The 13151-nt window shown below is 37.3% G+C and overlaps 1 protein-coding gene across 1 annotated transcript in view; it reads right to left on the minus strand.

Annotated features, from left to right (window-relative positions):
* LOC100020072 (acid sphingomyelinase-like phosphodiesterase 3b) overlaps positions 1 to 11361 on the minus strand; it is a 42832-nt gene extending 31471 nt beyond the window's left edge. The window contains exon 1 of the mRNA XM_007491457.2: positions 11173 to 11361. Coding sequence (XP_007491519.2) covers positions 11173 to 11239 — 67 coding nt within the window. The 5' untranslated portion in view covers positions 11240 to 11361. The remainder of the gene's footprint in view (positions 1 to 11172) is intronic.
* Between the last annotated feature and the right edge of the window lie 1790 nt (positions 11362 to 13151).

The following is a 13151-nucleotide window of genomic DNA, read 5'->3' on the forward strand; positions in this document are numbered from 1 at the left end:
GCCTCTCTCTGGATTTCAACCTGGAGGGAGTAGATGCCAAGTCCTGAAGGTTTGACCCTATCCTTATTGCTGCCTGTGTTGCTGTCCTTGTGCTGTGAGTCCTGGAAGAAGACCTTAAGGGCCTATCACTATCCTGTATCAACATCAAGCTGTCAGTAAGCAGAGGTCTGAGTATATCTGGACTTGGGATCTTTTCCCTGGATCCCTGTCTGATCGGTTATAGACCATTATCTCTAGTAACAATCAAGAGAGGATTTTAGAGTAGGATATATAGAACAGGGACTGGGGGTTTTACAGCTTAGCTAGGACAGGGAGATAAGAGTAGAAAATTAACTCCCTGAAGATCCTTCATGAGAAGGTCTTAAATTTTGGGGTACTTAGCTAGTAAAATTAGTGTCAGGGATTTTCCCCTTTCCCTCTCAACCTCTCCTTTTGGAAATAAAATACACTTCCCATTTACTGTGACTTTGGTTATCTGTGTAATATCTGTTAGACCCTTTCACCCACAATGTAGAAACCTTGATATTGGCCCAAAATAATTCAATTAATCCCATCTAATCCCATCTCTCAAATACCCTTATAAAAATACTTCATAAAAACTACATTTTTACCCATCTTCTATAAATCATATAATGCTTGAAAAAATATTTATTGTGCTGACTTTGTTTTAGCCATTATGCTAAGTGCTATTGATGCAAATACAAAAGAGATAGCCCTTGTCCTTTAGGAGCTTACATTCTAATAGTAATATAGTTATATATTACATTTGTATTTTAATAAAAATCCAAGATTTTGAAATTTTGTTTGAGAAAAGATCTTCAAGGAAGAAGCTTGATAACTCCTAAATCCAGAGAATGAACTGTTGCAGAAAGATGCTGTAAAACCTACACTACATCAAGAAGATCCAGAACGAACTCTGGGTGTGGTTGATTGAACTGAAGTTTGATTGAATATTTATTTGAAGGTATACTCCTATGCCAAAAGGGGACTGCCCCTAATTGGTTTTTGTCAATGCACCTAGCAACATTGGTTTTGCTGTCTGTCTTTCTTCTATTTCCCTCTTCTATCTAAGTATTGTAATTTCCTCTTAGAAGTTGAAATTATGCATGCACCTGCAGTTAGAAAATTTGAAGGTGCAGGATGATTATGTTTAGTGATCAATTGGGAAGACTAGTCTCCAAATCATCAGGGGGATTGTAAACTTTAGATTACTCCACCCTACTTAGTCTAACAAAATCAGGAAATTGTGAACTTTAGATTACTCCACCCTACTTAGTTTAACAAAATCAGGAATGTCTACCCTCATACTTAAGGATTAAGTATTTAAGAGGATGGCCTATAATAGACATATGCTAGCAAATGACAAATCAGAAACATCTGACAGACCCCTGGACTGTCCCAAGTCAAGCCTAAGATACCATTGGTACATGTGAGATGCAGGAAAGTGATGTAAAACCGTCTCTATATTTCATGTCACTTTCTCTCTCTGGCCTCTGGGATGGTGGAGAAGTGGGTGACGGCAGCTTGCTGAGCATGTTGGCATCATGGCGTGGCTGCTATTTGTCTGAGTTTAGCGGTGAGTTTTCCTTGATACCTTCCAACATTATCCTCTAGAATCCCTCTGGTCTTCCTCAGAAACCACTTCAGCAGAGGACTTTGAACTCCCCCTGGCATAGGCCAGGCAGGAGGAATCCTATACCCTTTTCTCTCTCTTCTCCTTAATTCCTTTCATCTATATTAATTAAACAACCATAAATTTCCAAGCTGACTTGGGTATTTTATTGGGATATCCCCTGGAGACCAAAAATTAATTAAGATTAGGTCACAACCCTAAAATTATCATTATACATTATAATATTAATTAAAATTGGTAATACAATTATATTCTGATAGGAGACAATATAATGGGTGGCCAGAGACTGCTGTGGTGGTCTGAGAAGTCACCTGGTGAATGGAGCTATAGGGCAAGTTGATTGCAATGCTCCCAGCAGAGGGAAAATAGATGGAGGGAAATATACATTTAGTAATCATAACTGTGAATGTGAATGGGTTGAATTTACCTGTAAGTTAGAAAAGGATAGCAGAGTGGATTAAAAACCCAAATCCCAAGAAAAGCATCCACAAGAAACACATTTAAAGCCAGGAGACACACACACAGTAGAAGTAAGCAACCAGAGCAGAATCTATTATTCTTCAGCAAAAGTTAAAAAAAACAAACAAACCAGGAGTGGCACTCATGATCTCAGGCAAAGCAAAAGTAAAATGTAATCAAGTCAAAAGAGATAAGGAAAGAAATTAAATATTGATAAAAGTCACTATACTCAATCAAATGATATCATACTAACCACATATGTGCCAAACATCATAGCATTCAAATTCTAAGAAGTTACATGAATTATAGGAGGAAATAGTAAAACTTCATTAGTGGGGGGACCCCAATCTTCCCTTCTCAGAAGTAGATAAATCCAACCAAAAAATTAAATAAGAAATAAATTAAGGAAATAAGTAAATCTTTAGAAAATTTGGACATGGTAGACCTCTGATAGAAAACTGAATGGGAATAAAAAGGAATACAACTTTTTCTTAGCAATACATGGCAACTTCAAAAAATTGACCATATAATAGGGCATAAAAAACTCACAACCAAATACAGAAAAGCAGAAATAGTAAATCCATTATTTTCAGATTGTAGTGCTTTTTTCCAGAAGCAATAGAAAGAATGATTTCCTCACTATATTCAAAGCAAGTGGTAGCAAGTAGGGAGGATGTATATATCTGCCACAGGGCAGATGGCTTAGCCAGAATTAGGCATATTTGGTGATCTGGAACAGATATATTGGGCCCTGTGATTTTGTGCTCTTAAATCCTCTAATCAAGACTGCACAGCCCCAGAACAGAAACTCCAAAGCAGGGTGGCTTAGGTGATTTGGACTCTGGAGGAACTAGCTGGAAGTGGAGGGTACATATAGGATAGTTTATGCAAGTGCATGGAATCTAAATATAGAATATTATGAATGGGGGAAAGCAAGTTATCAAATTTGGGTATAATGTAAAGCAGGTGAGGAAGAATAATGTGAAATCAATCAATCCATCATCATTTACTAAGTCCTGAATTTGTGCCAGTTAATGTTCAAAACAAAGGACATATAAAGGAAAAACAAGAGTAATACTTGCCCAAAGGTGGCTAAATTTGTACATATGAGATAAAAAAAAAGAGTAGATGGAAGTTAGTCGTAAAAGGGGGTGTTACATACTAGTTGGTCCATAAGGTTCCTTCTAAGTTTATGTCTCGTGGTATTATGGCAAGAGAACTACATTTTGAATCAGAGGGCATTGCTTTGAATCTCAGATCTGGTTTTTAACATTTTTTTTACTTTGGGGCAAATCAATAAACCTCTCTGGGATTCATTCTCCTTATCTACAAAATGAAGGTGGGAGAAAGGGCTTAATTTAAGATTTTATAAACTAGAGGTCTTCAAAGTTCCCTTAGAGCTCTAAATTCCATGATTTTATATCCTTGGTATTTCAGATAGATGAAGTGAGGGTTTTGGGACATGTTAATGGGAGGAGAAATAGGCATATTTGCAAGCATTAGGGAAGTAGTTAATAGGGAGAGATTGCAAATAAATTAGAGATAATGATGATGGAGGTGATGATGATAGCTAGCCTACTATGTGCTAGATAGTGTAATAAATACTTTTAAAATGTTATCTCATTTTATTCTCACAACAACTCTAAACAATATGAGAGTGGGAATGATAGTGGGGCAATCTGCTGGAGGAAAGGGAATAGATCATTTGTGCAACTACAACTTTTCTCATAGCCTCTACAGATAATTCCCAAATTTATGTGTATTAGGGGTTGCTGCTCTCTCTATGAATCACAGTGGGATCCTCCCACTGATACATGAGCTAGAAATTCTTTTCCCTTCTCTCCTTTTAGGCAATCTCTCAGAATCAGAAACAGCCCAGGGAAATTTGTCAAACTCACTTATGGTGCTCTAAACTAGATTAGCAGTTCTCTTTTTATCTTTATCATCATTTGCCATATTAGAAATTAAAACATTAATTTTACAAATATTTATTTAATTCATCAGAATAGAAATATGGAAAAAAGGAATTATAGATCTTTTGAACTATTGAGTAAAAAACATTATTTATCAAATACTTGAGGTTGGTGTCATGGACTGTGCTAAACACTCAAGATTCAAAGAAAGAAAGACAAAAAATGGTTCCCTGCAACATGCCAAAAAAATATGTATATAACATACACAATGTAAACAGAAGGTACTTTTTTTTAATATATTTTATTTGATCATTTCCAAGCATTATTCGTTAAAGACATAGATCATTTTCTTTTCCTCCCCCCCACCCCCCATAGCCGACGCATAAGTCCACTGGGCATTAGATGTTTTCTTGATTTGAACCCATTGCTTTGTTGATAGTATTTGCATTAGAGTGTTCATTTAGAGTCTCTCCTCTCTCATGTCCCCTCAACCGTTGTATTCAGGCAGTTGCTTTTCCTCAGTGTTTCCACTCCCATAGTTTATCCTTTGCTTATGAATGGTGTTTTTTTCTCCTGAATCCCTGCAAATTGTTCAGGGACATTACACCGCCATTAATGGAGACGTCCATTACGTTCGATTATACCACAGTGTATTAGTCTCTGTGTACAATGTTCTCCTGGTTCTGCTCCTCTCGCTCTGCATCACTTCCTGGAGGTTGTTCCAGTCTCCATGGAACTTCTCCACTTTATTATTCCTTTTAGCACAATAGTATTCCATCACCAACATATACCACAGTTTGTTCAGCCATTCCCCAATTGATGGGCATCCCCTCGTTTTCCAGTTTTGGGCCACCACAAAGAGCGCAGCTATGAATATTTTTGTACAAGTCTTTGTGTCCATTATCTCTTTGGGGTACAGACCCAGCAGTGCTATGGCTGGATCAAAGGGTAGATATTCTTTTGTCGCCCTTTGGGCATAGTTCCAAATTACCCTCCAGAATGGTTGGATCAGTTCACAACTCCACCAGCAATGAATTAATGTCCCTACTTTGCCACATCCCCTCCAGCATTCATTACTTTCCTTTGCTGTTATGTTAGCCAATCTGCTAGGTGTGAGGTGATACCTCAGAGTTGTTTTTATTTGCATCTCTCTGATTATAAGAGATTTAGAGCACTTTTTCATGTGCTTGTTAATAGTTTTGATTTCTTTATCTGAGAACTGCCTATCCATGTCCCTTGCCCATTTATCAATTGGAGAATGGCTTGATTTTTTGTACAATTGATTTAGCTCTTTATAAATATGAGTAATTAAACCTTTGTCAGAGGTTTCTATGAAGATTTTTTCCCAATTTGTTGTTTCCCTAACAGAAGGTACTTTTAAGGGAAAGGTAAAGAGAGGGGTTACTACGAAGGACCTCTTGCAGAAGATGGTGTTTGATAGGTGGAAGTGAAAAGGGAGAGGATTCCAGGCATGGGACAGCCAGCAAAAGTCACAAAATTAGGGGTGAAAGAATGTATGAATGTTCTGAATGACTAGTAATAGAAGCAATGCAAATAAAAACATTCTGAGGTTTCATCTTAGACTCAAAGTAGCAAAAAACAAAATAATAACAAATCTTCCCTCAGACACTTCCTAATTGTGTGACCCTGGGCAATTCACTTAACTCCAATTGCCTAGCCTTTACCATTCTTCTGTCTTGAAACCAAAAACAGTATAGATTCTAGAATAGAAGGTAAAGGTTTAAAACAAATGATAAAAGATGAACAAACTCAGTGTTAGAAGGATTGTATGAAGCTAGGCACCCTAGTGACTAGTTGGTGGAGCTGAGAAATCAGTACAATTATTTGGAAAACATTTCAGATTATTCAAATAAAGTGACTAGAATCTCCATATCTTTTCATCCTGAGATTCCATGACTAGCTTTATACTCCAGGGATGCCATTGATAAGGAGAAAGCTTTTATATAGAGATATAAAACATTAATAGCAACACTTTCTATGATAGCAAATATTTGGAAACAAAGTATATGCCAATTAAGTGGGGAATACTTAAACAAAGTGTGGTACATGAAGGTAATAGAATATTACTATGTCGTAAGAAATTATTATTGTAATAACTACAGAGAAGTATGGGAAGATCTACATCAACTGATGCAGAGGGAAGTAAGCAATGCCAAGAAAACAACATATATAATGACCACAACAATGTAAGTGGACAGAACAGCCACACACACAAAATCAAACGTGAACGTTACAGAAAATCATAAAGGACAAGCATTGCTAAAAAGAGATATGAGAAAGCACTTCCACCCACCCTCTGCAGAGATGAGATGTTCACTAGAAAAAATAAACTGTTGGAAGCTCATTAGCTATGCTTTGGTGCCTTGAATCTGAAGTGGCTTTTCTGAGTGACCACATGAATTGTCGCTTACTTCAAAAATTGTACCTTGAGTGACCCTGTTCATCTCCCCCATCACCACTACAGGGAAGTACTCTAGGAAAGGGGGTGACCAGGAGCCCTAGAAGAAAGAACTTTGATTTATGAGACCTGAGCCTAGCCTGGGTATCTGGGTAACTTTGGGTGAATTATGGCCTCCTTCTGGGTTCAGTAATCAGTTAGTCAACAATCTGTATTAAGGGTTTAGTAGGTGCTAGGCAGCAAGCTAAGAAAAAGCAAAGACCCAAAGAAGCAAAAACTGCCTTCAAGTAGCTCATATTCTAATGGGGGAGAAAAATGCAAATAACTATATTCTCTCCTTCTCTGTCTCTGTCTGTCTCTCTCTCTCTTGTGTGTGTACTTGTGTTTTTGTGTCTGTGTCTGTAAGCCACACGTGCAGGCAGTTAGGTGGTGCAGTGAATAGGGTGCTGAGCCTGGAGTCAGAGAGGTCTGAGTTCAAATCCAGCCTCAGACACTTATTAGCTGTGTGACCCTGGGCAAGTCATTTAACCCTCATTTGCCTCAGCTCCTCATCTGTAAAATGGGGGCACACTGGAGAACAGAATGGCAAAGCACTCCAGTGGTTTTGCCAAGAAAAGCCCACAGACAAAGCCTATTCAGAGTTAGACAAAACTGAACAACTCAACAATGATAAAATTTTTATCTATATGACATAAAACTCACTCTCTACATATATCTATAAATACCTTTCATCCATAGATAAATTCAAAAATTTTATCTTTCTTGAAAAGCCGTTACCTTCTGTCTTAGTATCAACTATTAGACAGAAGAGTGGTAAGGATGAGGCAAACAGAGTCTAAAGCCAAATTTGAACCCAGGAACTCTTGACTCCAGGCCTGGTGCTCTATTCCCTTTGCTATCTAGCCACCCTCATTTTCTAGATGGATAGAAAGTTAAGACAGTTAGATCTAGAAACAGGTCTATCTGAAGATGTATCTTTGTAGTTTAATATTTGATACTAATATTTACTGTCTATCTACATAGATGGACCTAGAAAGAGAGAGTGGAAATGGAAGGATAGAAGATAATGTCCAGGCAAGTCACAAGCCGTAAGGAGAGGAGGAAAGAAGGAAAGGTCTTCTGCCTAAGGTGGGATTTGATCCAAGTCTTGAAGGAAGCCAAGGAGCCAGAAAGTAGAGGTGGGGAGAGAAAGTATTGCAGGCAAAGGACAGTGAGAGGAGAGAAAGACTTGGACTGTTGTACACAAGGAATATCAAGAAGGCCAATGTAGCTGACTCAGAGAGTATGTGAAGGGGAGCAAAGTGTAAGAAGCCTGGGAAGACAGGAAGGGTCAAGGTCTTTCCATCTCTAACCTATTAATCTCTCAGTCTAAGTCTCCTTCACATGGCCCTGAGTATGCTGCTGAGGTGCCAGAGAAACACAGGGAGACAGCAGCACATCTCTACAGAAAACAGGGACTTAGAGAACAATTTTGGGGTGATATGTAGGAGCTGAGTGGGGCAGCTAGGTGGCACCATGGATAGAATGTTGGGTCTGAAGTCATAACTTCAAATGTGACCTCAGAAACTTATTAGCTAAGCCATTCTGCGTAAATCACTTAATCCTGTTTGCCTCAGTTTCCTTATCAGTAAAATGAGCTGGAGAAGGAAATGTCAAACCCCTGCAGTATCTTTGCCAAGAAAATACCACAAAGAGTCAGATACATCTGAATTAGAGCAGAAGCTGAAAGAGTGAGGAAAGAGCAATGATCCATTTTTTCCTTCAGTCGCTTTAATTCTGCTTTACTGCACCTAGGCAGGCACAAATTATGGTGGAAGACCTTTCTTGGGCAAATTCTTTTCTCCTCTCTTCTTCCTTATTCCTCACAACTCAACCAACTCCCAAAGCCATATGGGTGGGAACCACAGTTATGTTTAGTAGCTGGAAAACCTATTTTGGTTCCTTTTTTCTGTCCCAAATTCTTTTTTTTTTAATCCTTATCTTCCATCTTGGAATCACTACTGTGTATTGGTTCCAAGGCAGAAGAGTGGTAAGGGCTAGGTAAGGCAATGGGGGTCAAGTGACTTGCCCAGGGTCACATAGCTAGGAAGTGTTGGAGGCCAGATTTGAACCTAGGATCTCCCATCTCTAGTCCTGGCTCTCAATTCACTGAGCCACCACCCCTACCCCAATTCTATTTTTATACAAATCAACTCTCAGTTGTATGAAAGATAGGCAATTAGGCAATGAATGGCTCTGTCCCAGTTTTGGCCACTAGCCACAGGGGAAATTCTACTATTTTTGAGAAGACTTCTTAGCTCATCTAGCTCAGCTCTATTATTTTACACATCAGGAAACTGAGGATTCAAGTAAGATATATATTATGGACACGTAGGGTCACACAGTTACTTGGAAGACTTTCCATATCATTGACATTCCAATTATATCTGTTCATCATCTACTCTTGGATATGGAGACCACTAGAATGTTTTTTCATTATTCGTGCTTTAGTGTATGACACTAGAATCAGCTTGGTGATAAAGTGACGCTTTAGAAAGGAAGATCCATGTTAAAATGTGACCTTAGATATCAGTTGTGTAAATAATGGGCAAATCACTTCACTTCTTTCTGCCTCAGTTTTCTAATCTTTCAATGGGGAAAATAATACCACCAACTTCCCAAGGTTGTTGTGAGGCTGAAATAAGATAATATTTGTAAAGCTTTTGGCAAATCTTAAGGCACTATATCAATGCTAGCTCTTATTATATCAGACATACATTGATTAATTTTTTGTGGCTTTTTTAAAGCTAGTATCAATTCTAAGACAGAAGGGTACGGTTGGGATTAAATGACTTGCCCAGGGTCCCACAGATAGGAAGTGTTTGAAGTCAAATTTGAACCCAGAACCTCCCAACTCCAAGACTGGCACTCTATCCACTGGGTAACCTAGCTGTCCCCTTTGTTGATTAGTTTTGCTGACCTGTTTTTTCCTCATGTTTTTAGTTTTTGTTGTAAGAGATAATTTTCTAAAAGTGAAAAGGAGGAATATACTGGAAAATGTAGGTATTATAAAAACAAAAGATAGCAAATAAAAATAAAAATAAAATAAAATAAGAGGATTAGACTGGATCAAGGGTTCTTAATTTGAAGAATATGGATTTGTTGGTTCTTAGAAAAAACTTGATAACTCTATTTCAATAAATTTAATTTCCATGACACTAAACAAGTTAAGGACTAGATTAGTTTCTAAGGCTCCTTCTGGTTCAAACACTTTATAATAGCATTACTTCAACTTTTGGTCTCAGGACCCCCTTACATTCTTAAAAATTATTCCGGAACCCAAAGGGCTTTTGTTTATGTGGCTTATATTATTGATATTTGCTGTATTTGAAATCTAAATGAATAAATTTAAAAATATGTATTCATTCATATAAAAGCAAAATTAACAAACCTATTACATGTTAATATGAATTTAACAGAAAATAACCATGTTTTCTGAAACAAAAACAAATGTGAGAAGAGTGACATTGTTTTACATATAGCTAGATTTCCCTATTTGTTTCTGTATTCAGTCTGTAGTGATATATTCCTTTGGTTGAAGCATATGACTATTCCTTCTCACACAAATATGTAGTTGGAAAAATGAGGAGTATTTTACTAGGCAAATAATATCTTCAAATTATTATAAAAATAGTTTTAACCTTGTAGGCCTCCCGAATGGGTCTCAGAGACCCCTGGGAGTTTGGGGGGATTCTTGGGAGAATCATTGACCCATAAATTAAGCTATCTATTGGGTTTAAAGTTATAAAGCTCCACAAAGAACCTTTCCTTTGGCCTTCTATATCTGAGCAAAACACTCTTCCCACCTACATCCTGGCTCTTTAAACATGATGGCATTTTAACTCACAATCTCTCTTCCCTTCCTTTCTGTTCTCAGCAGCAAATATCTGATTTGTTCTCATTTTCCCTAACTCAATAGCTAACTGTCTTCTTGTTCTCTAGTCTTCAGAACAACAGACAACACCAACAACCAACTTTCCTTTTCTCTCCAAGCTCTGGGAGCCATCAGTTCCAGATCCTTGCTCGTTACTCCAAAAGATTCATGATTTCTTTTTCGATGTGGGTATTTCTTTTATTGATATAAACCATCATGCCTCTTGACTCCAAGATCACATGGTTTCATGAGTTGCTGTGGCCAAAACCCCCAAACATTCATTACCTGCTGGCCAGGTGATGATTTCTGAAGACAGCCCAACTAGTTTTTAGATAGCTTAAAGCCTTCCCAGGTTATGTAGACCTTCCAGATCCTGTCTCTTTCCTTTCAAAAGCTTTTGAGAATCAAGAGTCACCTCAATTCCCCAATGAGGCATAGGAGAAGGATTTATGAGGAAGCACAATTTCCCAACACAATATTCTTCTTCCCTGGTTTTTGACTTGGGTATTCTGCCACTTTCTAAATTTAACATCAGGGGAAGCTAAGTAACACTGTGGATAGAGCAACAGGCCTGAAGTTGTAAGGTCCTGTGTTCAAATCTTTCTTAGGATACTTTCTAGGTGTGTGACCCTAGGCAAGTCACACAATTCCAAATGCCTGGCTCTTATCACTCCTCTGTTTTAGAATTGATACTATGACAGAAGGTAAAGATTTAACACATACACACACAGAGGAGAGAATCAACCCCAATATCCTTAAGTACTCTTTTGCCTAGAAAGGCAGATCCCCAATGAGAAGGAGGTAATGAAAGGTCTTCATAGATCTATTGTATTACCTGTAACAGCCCCTGTGCCTCTCCAATGTATCAAGAAAAGCAGAAAGTTCAGCCACCTCATCTTCATGCTTCCAAGTTCTCCTCTGAAGGAGTCTCACTTTTCTAGGCTCTTTTTAGTCCTCAGACTTCAGTTCACTTTGGAGGTTTAGCCAGTCTTGGCTGATTGTCTGAGAATAACTTTCTGTTCAGTCCTTGGTACTATAGCTAATTAGACCACTGATTGGTGAACTCTTCTTCCAATCTGTTGGGTGTGTCCTGGACTGGACAGAATGGGTAAGCAGGAAAGGCAGAGAAATTTAAAAAAAAAGAAGTACTTTATACTTTGTACTCTTAAATAAAAACTTCAGTAGGGCTTGTTCTTCAAGTTACTCCAGATACAATTGCTGAAGGCAATACTCTTGAAAAATGCATGAACCAATACATCTCAATTTAAATCTACCCTCAAAAATGTATTAGTTCTATGATTTATAATGATGACTAAGGGGACTTCACCTCAATCTTCATTATAAGGAAAGAAATAGGGGCAGTTGAATGAGAGCCAGACCTAGAGATGGGAGGTCCTGGGTTCAAATTTGGCCTCACATACTTCCTAGCTGTGTGAACCTGGATAAATCCTTAACCCCCATTGCCTAGCCCTTACCTCTCTTCTGCCTTGGAACCAATACAGAGTATTGATTCTAAGATGGGTTTTTTAAAAAATGTCTTTTTAATAAGTAAAGTGGATTGTAAATAACAGCATCCACCTCCTAGAGTTGTTCTGACAATAATACAAATACACATTACTTAGCATAGTGAGTGTTGTATAAATGCTGACTATTATTGGGTCCTAGATTATATGAAATATCAAAGGTCATAATGGGAATGACTTCATAAGATAAATTAAATATTTCCAATTGCATTAGTATAATATGACTTCAGATAAAAATCTTATATTGTTTACTATTCTTATTTTTCTTATAGTATGAAATTTTGGAGACCATTGTATAAGAAATGTAATTACATAAAAGAATTGTCTTTTAATTAGGCTACTTTATTTTTAAATACAAATTGTTATGCACATTTCTAAAAAATTGTTAAATACTATTAAAGAGATTACTTTCTTACTGAGTTATTAAAATGAATGTGGTAATAATCTTTATTATAATGAAATGCCTTTTGCCTTAAAATGTAAAATTCTTATGATTTTATAAGAGGTTTGAGGATCACCCCTACTCCCAGCAGAACTGTGATCTAAATTTTTTACTGTTTGGGGGTAAAGTTATATCTTATTTACTATGTGAAAGAACTTATATTGTGAAATTCTAAAACAATGAATGGTTACTTTGAAATCAACTACTTTGAAATTGATGACATTTGGTTAAAATAAGTTTGTTTTACATCTTATCAATTAGTCTGCATAAAGATAGCAAAATTATTTAAAACTTCTCAAAATTCAATGGGTTATATTCTCCTCTAACCTCATCTCCTACAGTCTTACTTTTTAGAATTGCCCTGTAATATGTGACAATCGAAAATATTTGAGAAACTAATTTTGGGGTATGAATATCAATTTATTGGCTAGGCTAGCATATAGCCAATAAATGAATAGGTCAGACGTTCTCTTGACTACCAAAGACCAGGAAGTTCTTTCATGCAGATCTATAGATACAATTTGGGAGAGTTCATTATTCAATCCTTCTCTAAGACATTCCAAGACATCTGTGATTGGTGAATACTTATTTAGGAAGTGGTCCACTAAGACTCTCAACTCCTCCCCACCCCTAAAGGTAATGGGGATACATTAGTCACATACTTAGCAAGAAGAGCCTTTGGGAGGCTGGGGAGGCACATTCCTAAGAGTTCCCAAGAACAAAGGAAATGTAAAAGTCAACCCACTGAATGGTGTCTCTCTGATCCTGAACCCTGACATAGGAATTAATGCAGTATATAAAAAATAAATTCTCACAAATGTAAATTACCAAGTGGTTCAAATAATAACT

The sequence above is a fragment of the Monodelphis domestica genome, chromosome 4, assembly GCF_027887165.1.
Source record: "Monodelphis domestica isolate mMonDom1 chromosome 4, mMonDom1.pri, whole genome shotgun sequence".
Lineage (NCBI taxonomy): Eukaryota > Metazoa > Chordata > Mammalia > Didelphimorphia > Didelphidae > Monodelphis > Monodelphis domestica.